This window comes from Aedes albopictus, chromosome 1, assembly GCF_035046485.1.
Source record: "Aedes albopictus strain Foshan chromosome 1, AalbF5, whole genome shotgun sequence".
NCBI classification, from domain to species: Eukaryota; Metazoa; Arthropoda; class Insecta; order Diptera; family Culicidae; genus Aedes; species Aedes albopictus.
Window position 1 is genome coordinate 210766723 of NC_085136.1, and position 16214 is coordinate 210782936.

General features: G+C 41.4%; 2 protein-coding genes across 2 annotated transcripts in view; one reads left to right on the forward strand and one right to left on the reverse strand.

Moving 5' to 3' along the window:
* Positions 1–8729: 8729 nt before the first annotated feature.
* Positions 8730–10557, forward strand: LOC109430348 (CLIP domain-containing serine protease B8-like). The gene is made up of 2 exons (XM_062846189.1): positions 8730–9734; positions 9879–10557. Exons 1-2 carry the CDS (start codon positions 9166–9168, stop codon positions 10498–10500), a joined length of 1191 nt encoding a protein of 396 aa, XP_062702173.1. The 5' UTR covers positions 8730–9165; the 3' UTR covers positions 10501–10557.
* The window catches only part of LOC109430349 (CLIP domain-containing serine protease B8-like), a 9285-nt gene continuing 3564 nt past the window's right edge, over positions 10494–16214 (reverse strand). The window contains exons 3-4 of the mRNA XM_062846190.1: positions 10955–11259; positions 10494–10896 (exon numbers count right to left, since the gene is read on the reverse strand). Of these exons, the coding sequence (XP_062702174.1) occupies positions 10571–10896; positions 10955–11259 (631 nt within the window). The 3' untranslated portion in view covers positions 10494–10570. The remainder of the gene's footprint in view (positions 10897–10954; positions 11260–16214) is intronic.

Below are 16214 nucleotides of genomic sequence, written 5' to 3' on the forward strand. Positions count from 1 at the left end.
AGTCCTATAAGTCATTTTGGTCATCTTTCATTTTAGCGGTATGGTGTCTTCGGCAAAAAAATACGAACACTTATCGATAACAAAAAAAGTTACAAATTAAATAGTCAAGAAATAACACTTGAAACTAAATCCGTTTGTAGTCCGAAGCTAATTGGTCCGTCCACCGAAGAACGAGGAAAATCTCCTGCGAAAGCGCATCTCGTGTTAAGTGGAAGTCAAATAAGGCTGCGACTTTGTTAAGGTGAAGGTTGCTGGAGTACGGAAAAGAAAATTTGCCACCCGCTCGAATCACCCCCAAAATCACCCGCTCAAACCACCCACTATACGGCGCACAAAGCAGCGTACCATGGCTAAACAAATAAATAATCAACTTTGAAATCCAGCCGTATGAAAGATAATATTATTTATACAGGCTTCAAATTGGATACATATACATATATTATAAAAATCGTAAGTTTATCGAACGCAATTGAATTTTTTTGCGCAAACAAATTGTGAGACTTGTAATTTGATTTCAATTTTGTCCGACCACACAATTTGCATCGCACAGTGCGCCGTTTTATTTACTTTTGTGACAACCCTCTCCTCTCTTCTCTTTTCTCTCACTGGAAGAAATAGTTGCCAGCTGTGAACATCTTTCTTCGTAAAGCAATTCCGATACCTAGTACCTCATATCCAGTTGTGGTGTTAAATTGATTTTTGAGTTTTTTTTTCAACATTGAAAAGCAATTCACGATAATATAGAATATGTGAGCCTAGATGTGAGCTCATTTTTGTATTCCTAATTCGTGGAATTAATGACACAAGCAGATGCTTAAATAAATTGCAAATTTTAAGCCCGTCGATGAAGTTGACATCACTACCAACCAGTGAGCGTAGGGTAAACAATCTCTTCTCAGCAAAATTGCAACTTCAAGTGGTTTTAAAAGCACGAATCTAATAAAATCCGAGTAATATTGTAATAAAAAGTGTCGCGAGTGAAAATTTAAATTATTATCAGTGTCGGTATGGTTTCTCACAGTGGTGCGGCGTGTAAAAGTTGATTTTAAAGCAATCGGAAGAATCGGCTAATAGAAGTGGAAAGAACACTATCATGCGGCATGAAGAAGAAACACTTTTTGATCAAATATATTTTAGCACCATTTAGAGTTTAGAAGTGGAATTCGGATCCAAAGTGTAGTTAAAAGTGAAGATTAGGAATACCTACGCATCTAGTAGCAAAATCTTACTGCTGTATTCAGGTAAGTTGATTCAAATATTGATTTTTTTTATCGCTCTCCGGAGCAAAGTGAAGATGTAGGGTAAGAGAGGAAGGAAAGAGAGTGGGAAAATCTGGAAAATCAGGGTGCCATGTTCGCTGCCATTTTTGTACTCCAGCAACTATGTCCTTAAACACTCGTTGCATAATTGGTACGAAATAGAGGCAGTCGCAGCATAAGGCAACATCCATTTATTACGTAACGCTAAAATCTACATTTTTCGACCCTCCTCCCCCCTCCGTAACCCTTTTTTGTATGAAAATCCTAATATTTTTGTATGGGTCGTAACGCTCGGCCGTACTCCCCCCCCCCACCTCCCCCTAGAGCGTTATGTAATTTGTGGACGGCGCCTAATACTGTTCCGTAGCGTTCTAGGCCGAACATTCAAATTGATTTGCTCCAGAATGGTTGAGCAATCGACTCGTCCCTGCAGCACATCTGCGATAAATAGAGCTCTGTTGGTGTCCCTTCTGGTGCGAAGTAGTGCAAGGTCTATCAGTTGACATCGGCTTTCGTAGTTTGGGAGCCGAAATGGATCTCTCCAAGGTAATTTGCGAAGCGCAAAGCGAAGAAAACGGCGTTGGCAGATTCAATTCATTCTGCTCCATTATTGTATGCTGTGCTCCAAACGGCGGAACAATACTCGAGCGATTTCAAACAGTGGATATCGGAGAAATTCTTTTCGACTCTGAAGATAAATCCTGAAGCTGTCGATGCTTTGTTGATAGTATACGAAACATATTGCTTGAAATTTAACTGCGAATCGAGGACGACGCCCTGGTCCTTGATGTGACTAACACGTTCAATTTCTGTATCGAGTAGACTGTAGAGTGTAGATGAAGGCGATCGGTTGTTTTTTCCTTGAAAACGTTATCATGGAACACTTGGCTGGATTAACTATCATCCTGTTCGCAGAACACTAGTTGGTGAAATTATCAAGTTGATGCTGCAGATACATACAGTCGGCGATTGATTTGATTTGCAGATTTTCAGATCGTTCGCAAAGGATAACCGCGGGCCTAGGAAGGAAAAACACCAGAGGAAAGTGATAAACGGAATATCCTGCAAAAAACAGTGACGGATAGCTCGTTGATACTCGTAGTTGATCCTCAAATAAATGCTTCGCAGTGAAGGCGTCCGATACTTGGTGAACTTCCTCAAGGCTGCTCTCTTGACAGATTTCAGCTTCTCTAATTCACTAGTTTGCCACGGGGTCGAGAGGTAGTATTAAGTACTCTTTTCGGAACGTGCCTGTCAATGATGTATGACAAGACATGTGAGAAAGTCAGCGCAGCACGTTCGATGTCGTTGGAATCAAGAGAGTTACCCCAATCGATAGTGGCCAGTACATTCGCAATGCTTCGATGATCAGCTTTGGAAAAATCGTACGCGACTGCGGGAAACCTTATGAAGTCACGAGCGAGTTTATTCTCCACGGCGATGACAAGAGGTGGATGATGTGGGACCACTTTGACAAGCTCACAATTCAATCCCACTTTGAACGATTTTCCAGCATATAAAGAAAACAATTATTAAGGGATACTGGGCTTTATTGTAGAGGAAGTTTTCATCAGACCGCGCTGGTGTTGGGGCCAGGCCCTAGGCCCGGTTGAGCAACAACCGTGTTTAGTAAGAATTTCGTCAGTGCCCCGAATGGCGATAACACTATATCGTGCCCTGAAAATTCAATAGACAGTAACAGATCATTCGGGATATCCTAGATCATCCAAACTGTTCTTGAGTCTAGATCTTAAAGTCTATGGGTGTAACGGTAACTGATTTCATTATACAAAGCTGCGATGTGTAATCTACCATGTCCAACAAGTCTTCTGAAAGGTAAATAGGCAATATCACATCAGTCGGGATATCCTAGGTCATCCGAACTGTTCTTGAGTTTAAATCCTAAAGTTTACGAGTGTAACGGTAACTTCTTACATTAAAAGCTATGATTTGTAATCTATCATGTCCAACAAGTCTTCTGAAAGTTACAGTTGTTGTTTTCATCAACTAAGCTTCATAACAGTAAGGAGCCCATAATATCCCAAAAATATATAATAACGCGTATTGTTCCTCTAACTGCTCTGGTAAGTACAGTGGATTATGTAACACCTTAACGTAGTGGCAAAAGCTATTATCACAAGTGTAGACATGAAGCTATGGCAGTGTTTCCCAAACTTTTAGGAGGTATCGCCCCCTTGGAGCTTCAGAAAAACTTTTTCGCCCCCCTAAATGAGATTTATTTTTTTTTATGAAAAAAGGCTGAAACTTTGTTTAGCTGAAGCCCTCAAAAACCCACTATTTGACACTACTGTTGCGAAACTGATATTTAATGTATCTAAACTAGTATCTCTCTTATTAAAAAAAAAAACGCATTATTGCATGTATAACAATACATTTTGAAATCATGTTTGTGCTATACATATTCTTGAACAAAAACGAGCAAACAGAACGGACTGTAAACATTTACGAAAACTCGTTATCTTACACCAGATATTTTACTAGTGTTTTTGTAAAGGGTTCTCCTACTGGTGGGATATGTTGAAATAAAATTTCAAATGTATGTTTTATACAGAAAGAACAAATCAGGGATATACCGTCAGTGTACCAGTAGCCGCTCATGACCCAATAGCCGCTCACTGTTGCAAAAATCCAGTTTACACGCATAAATACACTCTTTTCGGTGCTGATATTCTTGGACAATATAAATTAGACGAGAGCAAAGCTATTTTATGCAATATTTAACGGATAACATAAATTTTAAAAACAAAACAATGAAATTTTTTGAACGGCTATTGGGCCTAAAAAAACTGTAGGTAATTTCATGTGTTCCAATAACCGCTCACGCAAAAAAATACGTCAAAATCGTAAAATCGGCCGATTTTAGTACACAGTATGTTTAACCCCTATTATACACTCATACGGAACAGGAGTGTAAAAACATAGAGTTGGAAAAATAATGCACTTTTCCGCAAAAGTCTATTTAAAAGATGACATAAATTTGTTCGTGAGCGGAATTAGAACCACTTTGGTCTCACACCAAATGTAATAAAATCATACTTTTATGACAAGTTTTACACAAGTCTTGATTTTTATTTGATTGTACTTAGATTGAACTAACCTAAAATGGAAAAACATTACAAATTGGCTTAACAGTCATTCAACAGATGATGTTTTTCTGCGAAACTGGCCTTAGATGAGCGGAATCTGGTACCCTGATGGTATCTGTGTATAAATTGAAGAAACTTCTATTGTCAAATAAGTAAATATGCAACAGTCATTACTCGGTTTTGAGGGAAATCAACGTTGAATTCGTGGAAAAAATCTAAATAGCTACTAGTAATAAGGGCCCATATAGCCGAGGCGGTAAACGCACGGGTATTCAGCATGACCATGCTGAGGGTAACGGGTTCGATTCCCGGTCGGTCCAGGATCTTTTCGTAAAGGAAATTTCCTTGACTTCCTTGGGCATAGAGTATCTTCGTGCCTGCCACACGATTACACATGCAAAATGGTCATTGGCAGAGGAAGCTCTCAGTTAAAAACTGTGGAAGTGCTCATTGAACACTAAGCTGAGAAGCAGGATTTGTCCCAGTGAGGACGTTACGCCAAGAAGAAGAAGAATAAGTTTGAAATTTTTAAACAATGTGTGATAGCTCCCATCCAAAACGTGTTCTGAAGTTTGTCTGAAATATCATGATTTTGATTGAAAATTCCATTAAAAAAACGCCCATGAATTAAAAACAAAACTTTCACATCAAGTAAAAAACGGTTCTTCTCATAATCTCTTATAAAAGTTTCTTCATAGTTTCTTAACATGTATAATGTTAGATCTCCATAATTCCTAGGAATTATTTAGGAAATTCATATAGCAGTCTTATTTCTGTTTTTTTCTTGGAATTTTGACGAAAAGTCCTCATAAACATAAAAAAAATCTGTAAAATGTAGTCGATCAAAACAGACATTTTTTAATAATCCTAAAAACAACAAAATTTGAAATGTTAAGGAATTTTTAATGATTCAGTTGACATTCTGGACTAGTATTTCAATACTTTTGAGTTTTTCAATTAGGGGCCGTTCATAAACCACGTGGACTTTTAGGGGGGAGGGGGGGTCTGGCCAAAGTCTACGCTCCACACAAATTTCAAAATTTTTGCATGGACAAAAGTCTACGAGGGGGGGGGGTCTGTGATGGCCAAAATTTGGTCTACGTGGTTTATGAACAGCCCCCTATTCAAAAAATCGCCCCCTTTTTTAGTATTTTCGCCCCCCTATTTTGGTTTTTCACATTTTCGCCCCCTTCGGCCTGATTTTCGCCCCCTAGGGGGCGATTTCGCCCACTTTGGGAATCACCGAGCTATGGTCTCCGGAGTAGTGACGTTGATCTGGAATATCTCAAAACTATCATTACAGATTACAGTCTAAAGTTCATTGTGAGAATAACTACTGTTACTATCAAGAACCAAACTTTAGGATAGTTTGGAAGACCCTCAATGTCCCAAAGGATCATAAAAATATATAGTAGACTTTAGGTTGGTTCAGTCATCGCTATTGATTATGGAACGTTACTCAGCACGTTAGATATAGCTGATGTTACGAGTGTAGACCTGAAGTTCTTAACTCATGGGTAGTTTGGCTGACCTGGAACATTCCCATAGTGTCTCTAAATGACATTTCAGATTTCAAGAGCTTCATGGATCTCAGCAGATCCTATGCTATTATTTATGGTGAAAACACAAAGTCTTTCTTGTAGATTTGAAGGGCTTCATTATAGAACAGTTTGGACGACCGTGAATGTCCCAAAGGTTTATAATAAAAAAGTAGACTTCAGATTGTTCCAGTAACTGCGGATGATTATGCAGCGTTACTCTGTATAACAGATATGGATACAGTTACGAGTGTAGACCTGAAGTCCTGAACTCCAAGGAAGATTGGCTGACCTGGAATAGCCCTGTAGTATCTGTAAATGTCATTTCAGATTTCAAGAGCTTCGCGAATCCCAGCAGGTTATGCAATGCTATTATTTATGGCGAAAACACATAAAGTTATTCTTGTAGATTTGCAGGACTTCATTATAGAACAGTTTGGACGAAACTGAATGTCCCAAAGGTTTATAATAATAAAATAGACTTCAGATTGGTCCAGTAACTGCGGATGATTATGTAGCGTTTCTCAGTATAACAGATATGGATACTGTCACGAGGGTAGACCTGAAGTCCTGAGCTCCAAGGTAGTTTGGCTGATCTGGAATATTCCTGTAGTGTCTCTGAATGACATCTGAGATTTCAAGAGCTTCGCGGACCCCAGTAGATTATACAATACTATTATATATGGTGAAAACACATAACATTATTCTTGTAGATTTGAAGGACTTTATTATAGAACAGTTTGGACGACCCTAGATGACCCAAAGGTTTATAATAAGCTCTTAGACTTAGGATTGCTGCAGTAACTGCGATTGATTATGTAGCGTTTCTCAGTTTAACAGATATGGATACTGTTACGAGTGTAGACCTGAAGTCCTGAGCTCCAAGGTAGTTTGGCTGACCTGAAATATCCCTATAGTGTCTACAGATAACATTGTAGATATCAAGAGCTTCACGAATCTCAGTACGTTATGCAGTGCTATTATTTGTGGCGAAAATACATAAAATTATTCTTGTAGATTTGAAGTACTTCATTATAGGACAGTTTGGAATACCTAGAACATCCCAGAATATAAAACACCATTTGATATTCTTGACGAAGGCTAAATGAATACATATAAACGTAACCCACATTCAAGTTCAGCTTTTACAAAAACTGGTATGTCAATTATTTCGTTTTTCCAAATTTCAAGGTGTTCAGGATGTTCTAGGTTATCAATGAAGTTCCAAATACAAATATCCCAATTTTTCCCTAATAGAGGACTCAATGTGCAACTTTGCCGAAGACAGTATTCTGTTTTATCGAATGGGTGAATTTATACAGCCGTTTCTATGTTGGGGTCATATATGACCCCTCCGGCTCCAAAGGGTTAAAGTATAGCCTAGGATATGCCGAAGACCGCAAAGTGATCTGACACTTGTGAAAAAAAGTTATTCGCCTGGTAACTTAGGCCAAAAATTGAGGTTTTATTATTGATGTTATTCCTGTACATGTTAAATGTTAAGCACCACCGGGCAATCTGTACGTTGTAACTTTTTTCACAAGTGTCGGATCACTTTGCCGTCTTCGGCAATGTTTTTCGGAATATCGTAGGCTACACAGCAAAAAAATATGAAAGTTAAACAGCATGTAAATTGAAGATCAACTGAAACTTGCGGCTGAAAAATGTGAATCACCAACATTTAACGTCAGTCGAGCAGCCCGCTGCTGGTCAGACGGCTTGTTTACAGATTTTAAAGCATATTCGCTTTAAATTTACATGCATCTGCTATAAATCATGCCAGCCAATCTCCGTCATCAGCTAAACGAACGGCTGCTCGCAGCTGTGGCGGTTTCCTCGTTGTCTCTCTCAGTACTCTCTCCAGCAGCCGGAGCATGTCGAGAATGCGTGTATTTTGGTAGAAGCAGTTTAACTTTGACTGTCTGCTCTCCAACAAGCAGAGATAGCCGAGAGAGCTCGGGCGTGCTACTCACACCCCAAGGATATGAGTTCAATTCTCGCTCGGAGCTCAATTTTTCTTTATATATAAAAATTTCCATCATATATGACGGGGTCCTTTTGTTACATTCGATCCGTCATAAATTTACAGGTTTTTTTTTTCGAACTGTGTATACTTCAACATCATTATAGTTATATTGTTTTAGACGAACAATTTCAATTTATGAGAAAAATGCAAAAGAGCACGTTTTCCCATACTAAATTCCATACAAATTTCAATCGCAATGCAGAATACGGGGAAGCAACCAATCGCTCCCAAATTTTGCACAGTTGTTTTGGACGCTAAAAGGAATCGAAAAAGCTTTGTTCCGAAAAATCGACTTTGTTGACCCAGTCTAGTGCTCATATTTCAATCCCACGATTTACGAGGGAAAAAAGGTCCACAACGCCAGAATCCTGCATTAATGCGGTAGGGCACAAATTATACTGTGAGGGATGCCCCAGTTGCCCAACAGACTCTGTTAACGATTATCATAGTTATGGTCACGTTCATTTTAGTTAAAGACGAGCGAATAGAGTGTACTAAATTACATATTTCCAAAGCATAGTGACTACCTGATGACGCATAGTCAACGTTGTAATAATATTCCAGAGTACAAGACGGAAGTGGGTAAAAAAGTAATTACGTCATTGGAGGCGCAATGGTATAACAGAAGTTTCCACTGTAGGGATTCATTAAAAGCTTTCTGGAATCGTAACCATTCACAGCGATGATGTGGTCTCCAAAATTCACCGTTCAAAACACGTTTACTCACTTGTCTCAATGCAGTGGACCAAAGGGAAGACCGCTCGAACCGATATAAATCACTCACGAAATAAGAATTAGTAGGGGCTTGAGTGGGACTCACATGGTTAGTCCGCCTGGAGCCGTTTGGTTATTTATGTTTCTCCCACGTCGTTGGAGATGCAGATAGTGATGCAGCGTCATGAGGAGGAGTGGTTCAACTGTAGGTGAAAAAGTTACTGAACTTGTCAAGCATGTCAATCAAGTGGAGACGTCATGTCCATAGTTAATGGAGAAAAGTACACGATTTCTCTTTGAGTGGGATAAAATTAAAAGCACGGCGGCCAAATGTGATTAGTGTCTTTTTGACGGTGAAGCGATCTTCCAACACGGTGGGATTTCCTTCGATTAAGTTTAGTTACATTTAGATTTGTTTGTAAACTGAAACGTTTTATGATCTTCCTGCCTGGAGATAGCCTTCGCCTTTGGGTTCAAACAAAGTAGATTGTCAGTAGCACTGTGAACGGCAACCCGGTAAGATGCGAAATTTAATCTCTCAGTTAGTGGTTTGTGCACTCCTCGTATTAGAAACGAAACAATCGCTTCCCATTTGGGATGTCATGACCAACTGCAAGATTCCAAATGAGTTGGAGCCAGGGGTGTGCAAAAACCCTACTGATTGCCCGGCGTTCTACGACATCAATGATGTGAACAGCATTGGAAACACAAGCCGGCTGAGTTTCGTTCGTCAACTTCAGTGCACCGGAATGGCAGATGGGAAAATTTGCTGTCCGCGAAGTGGATCGTACGCTGATCCATGGATAAGCATGGTAAACATAACCAAAAGAGTGCGAACTAAACCCATTACGGTGAGAAAGAGAATAGGAACACAACCAGAAGTTCCATGTGGCGCACCAGATTTTACTGCACTGGTTAATAGTGGAGAAATTGCTAACATTGATGACTTTCCCTGGATGGCTGTGTTAATCTACGAGCAAGCAATGGATCCAGTTATTCCTGGTTGCGGAGGAGCTTTGATAAGTAAAACATTTGTGGTAACAGCAGCGCACTGTCTGACGGGCTCTATTATTCGGAAGAAAGGAAAATTGTAAGTTTATCCATTGATCACACTGCATTAAATATGTTTTAATTGTAGAGATATGTTTAACTTTTTTCTGATACTGTATTCTTTGCCGAACTCAGTTTTAGAATTAGGTTTGTACTGTTATTAAAGATTACTTTCATTTCTCAGGGCAGCCGTTCGTGTCGGTGAATATGATTTGCTGAATAATCCAGACTGCATTATTGAGGGTCAATTTCAAGAGTGCACTGATGAAGTAGTCGATGTGAAGCCAAAAACCATCACCGTTCACCCACACTACAATGAAAACACTGCAAGTCAACATCATGACATCGGCCTAATTGAGTTGGCCAAACCAGTTGAGTTCACATCCTTTATTCGCCACATTTGCTTGCCAGAGCAGGGCAGTAGACAAACCGTGAAAAAATTCAACGTCTGTGGTTGGGGACGAACGAATTTCTTTAGCGCTGACAAAGGAAATAACGTTCCAAGTCCTATAAAATTGAAAACATCGCTACCTTACTTCGACCACGTGCAGTGTTCACAGATTTATCAACCACAGAGACTCCAACTCATCGACGGCCAGATTTGTGCAGGAGGACGCAGTGTCAGAGATACTTGTTCCGGAGATAGTGGATCTCCATTAATGTATTACGACGTGAATAAAGGAGCTTGGATTTTGTCCGGATTGGTCAGCATGGGCCCACTACACTGTGGAACTGTTGGAATGCCAGGAATCTACACCAATGTTGGGGAATATGTGTCGTGGATAAAAACTATTGCTCATCTGTAATGCACGTATATTTAAGAACTTTAATAAATGAACTACGGAGAACCACTGTTAGTGTTATGATTGGACCCTTTTAAAGATCAGCATTCTCTAGAATCCAATCTAGGTAGTACTCCACATTTGTATAGATACCAGGTTTGTCTTTCTGCCCACAGGCTTTCGCTCCTTGGCTGACGATACCAATGAGTACCCAATCTCCAAACTCCTTTTGGTAGAACATGAGCGGTGAACCACTATCGCCTGCACACGAATCCTCTCTTCGCCTTCCTCCTGCGCATAGCTGTCCTGGTCCCAACTGTAGGTTCTGATCTTTATACGCGGTGTTGCAAATGGAAGGTTTGACGAATGGTAGTTTGGCTTTCAGCTTGACTGGACTCTTGATTTCGGGTAAATTGTCGACTGCAAAAAAAAAACATGTTAATATTGTTGAACATGGAATCCCTGGATGTTTACTTACAAAAATCCGTACGTCCCCAACCGCAGACATCAAAAGTTCTCCTTTTACCATCGTTGAAGTTTGTAGACGAAGCCAAATAAGGTAGACAAATTGGCAGCAGGAAATCCGAATAATTTACTTCTCTTTCGAGCTCAATCAACCCAATATCATGGTATTGCTGAGAATCACGTTGATTGTAATCAGGGTGTATTTTGATAGATTTCGGAGGCACATCAATGGTATCATTATTGCAGTCCTTAAAATTATCGCTGAATACACAATCCGGATCTGCCAACGTGTTGTATTCTGCCAGACGAACCTTTTCTCTGAAAAGCAAAAAAATAATTTTTAAAAATATTTCGATATTTGATTCTAGGCTTAACAAAATAGATATGTGATTCGGTGTAGGCGGGAATTAGTTCCAGAGCAGAAGGGAATACCTTACAAATACCATGCATAGAACAACCTGTGCTCTAATACTTAAAATTGTTATTTTTATGTCATGCTTCAAAATGTCATGTCATCAGGACATCACAATAATAGTTTGTGGTATTTGAGCAAAGTTTGGTGTTGGTGTGGTATTTGGTAATTTGGCAGTGAAATAACTGAACAACATGTTTCGATGTTTCATCATAGAGTTATCGAACAAACGCACAAAAAGTTAATCATTGTCATCATTGAAATAAAATTACATGTTATTTGTTTGTTAATTTGCTAATGATTCCTCAAGAGCCCTAAAGTTGTCGATTATTGTATGAGACTAGAAAAATATTATTTTTTTTTCGATGAAAAAACCCTATTCTACTAAAATAGATAATTTTAGGACCCAAAGAGGCCAAACATGTGCTCGGAATTACGATATTGCGATTTGATAATGTGGATTGACTATCGCACACAAGTTGCCCGGCCTTCAGAAAAGCCGCAGCTGACAAATCACAGTGTAACAAACCGAATGGTTTCTTAACGGCTGCAACTTAATCGCCACTTCCGTAAGAGAAGGTTGCAGACGCACGGTTGAATCCGGCAAGAGGCTCTTGTCCCAGGGCGGGAAATATTCCAGGCTCAAACGCGTTGGAAACAATCAGCTTTTGCCTCCGGGAGAAGTCGAAAACCAAATTTAAACCACTATTTTCGGAGACCGAACTAAGTTTTAGGAAAAATACTCAAATTAACTATGACGAATTACCGAACCACTTGAGAAAAGAAAACTTTCGCTTTCTTTTTGCACCACTTCCGTTTTACGAATCAGTTTTAACCCTAAAAGGGATACCTGAGGTCCGTTGGACCCCAGGCGCCTTTCAGAGCTCGTCTTTGATGGAACACACTCAGCGAGGTGATGAAACTGAGGCCATGAAGGTATCCCTTTTAGGGTTAAAATCGCTAAAAATCGATGAAAAGGCAATAATTTAGTGAATATTTTTGCTGAAGTATCGAGCAAATATTGTCTAGTTGCTGTTACCACTTTGAAAGCCTAACAAATGAGGCTAAATATCATTGAAAACGATGAAAGTTTGAAAAATGGCATTTTACCCCACTTGACCCTACGTGGAACTGCAGATCTCTGAACTTCATCGGGAGCACCCGCATACTCGCCTCGCCGATATACTGAAGGACCGTGGGTTCGGCATCGTAGCGCTGTAGAAGGTGTGTAGGACAGGATCTATGGTACTAACGTTTAGAGGTAATCATCAGGTATCAGGTATCAGAAGGCCGGCTCCAGAGGCACGTTATCCTCCATTTGGGACATTTGTGACAAAATAACAGCCTATTTCATCATCTACCTGAGGGAAAAGGAAGGAAAAAGGATTTGGATGGGGATAGGGACAGGTAGGGAAATAGGAAAAATACCCTGGAAGAGGGTACTAACGCACAAGCGTACCACAATGGGCTCAAACAATGCCCTGACAAGGGCACTGTAATAACGCATAAAGCGAGAGAGAGCCTATAGCTCTATACCACAGCGGGTTAAGAACAACAGAATATCCTGAAGATTCAGGTTTCTGAAGTCAGTTTCACTTAATAAGTGTTTACCGAATACTCGGAAACGCAGTTGCACGAAAACTGGACAGTTACATATCAGATGATACGAAGTTCCATAATCGGATTCACAGCTATCACAGGCAAATGAATCAGCTTGCTGAATATTCGCCATGTGATAGCTGAGTCTGCAGTGGACAGTCAATGCTTTGACCAGCATGCTACAATTCTGCTTAGACAGATTAGTTAGATACTTCGCCACCCGTAGAGATGGCTCAGCACTATACAATTTGGTTTGACGACATGACTCCAAACTATTCCAATATTGTCTGTGTTGAGTAGCAGCCCAGGTGTGAATCTGAAGCTCTATCCAACACTTCGATATCGGAATAGCTGGCTCAGGGCCACTGAAGTCATGTGATGCTCCAGAGCGAGCTAACTCATCAGCCAATTCATTTCCAGCAATGGAAGAATGACTAGGTACCCATACAAGGTGAACAGCGTTTGATTTGAGTTCGACAAGCGATAACTATCTTCGACCTAGAGTTGACCGAAGCAAGTGCTTTAATAGCAGCCTTGTTATCTGAACAGAAGTATATTACTTTGCCCATTACGTGCTGCTAAAGTGTTGAATGCACTCCGCACATAAGAGCAAAGATTTCGGCCTGAAAAACGGTGCAGTGTCTACCAAGTGAGTAAGACTGATACAGCCTTAGCTCACGAGAATAAACACCAGCACCTGCTCGACCTTCGAGAAGGGAGCCATCAGTGTAACATACGATGCCGTCTGAAATACTTCTTTCCAGATAACCAGATGTCCACTCTTCCCGGGAAGGGAATTTCGTGGAAAATGTCCTATATGGAAAATTACAAGCAATTGTAAGATCACTTGGAGAAAGGACAATTTTGTCCCAATTCACCAAAAGTGGAAACAACGAGGTGTGTGTTGATGTGCGGTTCACAGGAGTTTCCTCTAGTAGACCAAGTACCCGTAACCGGTAAGTGCAAGAAAGTGCTTCTTGTTTGAGATGAATGTGTAGTGGGGCAACGTCAAAGAGAACTTCTAGCGCTGCCGTAGGAGTTGAAGAGAACGCTCCAGATATCGCCATTAAGCACATCCTTTGGAGATGGCCTAATTTTGATTGGACCGTTCTCACTTCGCCCTTTTGCCACCGCACAAGACATCCATATGCCAATATCGGCCGAACCACAGTTGTGTAAATCCATTTGCTATACTTTGGTTTTAGACCCCAAGTTGTACCAAAAGTACGCCGGCATTGCCCGAAGGACATACAAGATTTCTTCATTCTGAACTCAATGTGAGGTATCCAGGAAAGCTTGGAATCAAGAATGATTCCAACGTACTCTACCTGTTCAGTCACATCGATTTCAGAATCAAAGAGACGCAAAGGTCGAACGCCATTACTGTTTCGCTTTTCCGTGAAAAGAACAATAGACGTTTTACTCGGATTAACCGAAAGGCCATATTGGCGACACCAACCCTCAACTACCTGAAGGGCGTTTTGCATCAGGTCGAAAAGGGTTCTGATGCACATACCAACTAACAATGTTAGGTAGTCGTCGGCAAAACCATAAGTAGGAAAACCGCTATTATTGAGTTGCCTCAATAGCGTATCTGCTACGAGATTCCACAAAAGCGGTGATAAGACTCCCTCTTGGGGGCATCCACAAAAACTCAATTTCCTAATCCCTGCTAGACGCAATGTCGAGAACAGGTATCGGTTTTTGAGCATTTGGTAAATCCAATTGGAAATCATTGGAGATATACCATGACTCCGTGCGGCTTCCAATATGGCATCGCACGAGGAATTCGTTACTGCGCGGTAGTCACGTTGGTTGTGAAGAATGCGTTCAATAGCGTCAGTTGGGCAGCCATTGAATGCGCCATCCAACACCTAGGAGTACCGGATAGATTATGCCGGATACTGGAGAGCTATTTCCAGAATAGGGTGCTACTCTATGACACGGACGTGGGTGAAAGGAGGTACAACATCACCGCGGGAGTACCACAAGGGTCAATCATGGGCCCGCGGCGTACGATGGCGTATTGAGGCTCACAATTCCACCGGGCGTAAAGCTGGTCGGCTTTGCCGATGACATTACCCTCACGGCATACGGCGAGTCGATAGAGGAAGAAGAACTGACAGCGGCACATGCAATTGGCATAAATCGAAGACTGGATGAGGTCTCGTCAGTTGGCACTCGCACACCACAAGACGGAAGTAGTAGTGGTGAACAACCGCAAGTCTGAACAACATGCGGTGGTCACCACAGGCGGGTGCGGGATCAACTCCAAGCGCTCACTGAAAGCAACTAGGAGTCATGATCGATGATACGCTGAACTTTGGCAGTCACGTGGAATACGCTTGCAAGAGGGCAATCATGGCGATGATGGCACTATCGAAGATAATGTCAAATAGCTCGGCAACAGTATCGAGTAAGCATAGACTTCTCGCGACAGTAGCGGTCTCCATACTACGGTATGGCGCTGCTGCATGGTCGAGCGCGCTAGTGGTCAAGCGAAACGTAGAGCGGTTCGAAAGTACGCACAGGTTGATGGGGGCCTTAGGATCATCAGCGCATACCGTACGGTGTCAAAGGACGCGGTATGCGTGCTGGCGGGTATGATGCCCATAGCACTTGTGGTGTCAGAGGACGAGGAGTGCTTCGCGAGACGCGGCACAAGAGGCGCGAGACGGATTGTCAAAACATCGTCGATGTTGAAATGGCAGAGGGATTGGTCATCCTCCAACAAGGGTAGATGGACACACAGGCTCATACCGAGCGTGTCCAAGTGGACGAGCAGGTCCCATGGCAAGGTGAATTTTCATTTGACACTATTTTTGTCAGGCCATGAGTGCTTTAGGTGGCATCTGCACAGATTCGGACATGCAGGTGAGACCGCGGAGCATGTGCTCTTTGAATGCCCACGCTTCGTTGAGTAAAGGTCGAGTATGCAGGAGGGATGCAGTAAAGATATCACTTCTAACAACATTGTTCAAAGGATGTGTACGGGGGAGGATAAGTGGGATGCCGTTTCTTCCACGGTATCTCGAATCATCTTTGAACTACAGCGAAAATGGCGAGCCGAACAACAGCTAATTGAGTTGGATCCCCCTCCCCACCCAGGAGCTTGAGCCCAACGGGTAGTCTATGTACTAGCCAGTGCCCGAGCCTCCGGGGAAGAGCGAACAACTTAAGGCGGTAGCAGGTGGAACGCTTACCATAAGAGTGTACTCATTGTACGAAGTCATCCCCGTTCTCGAAGTCATCCCTAACGGAC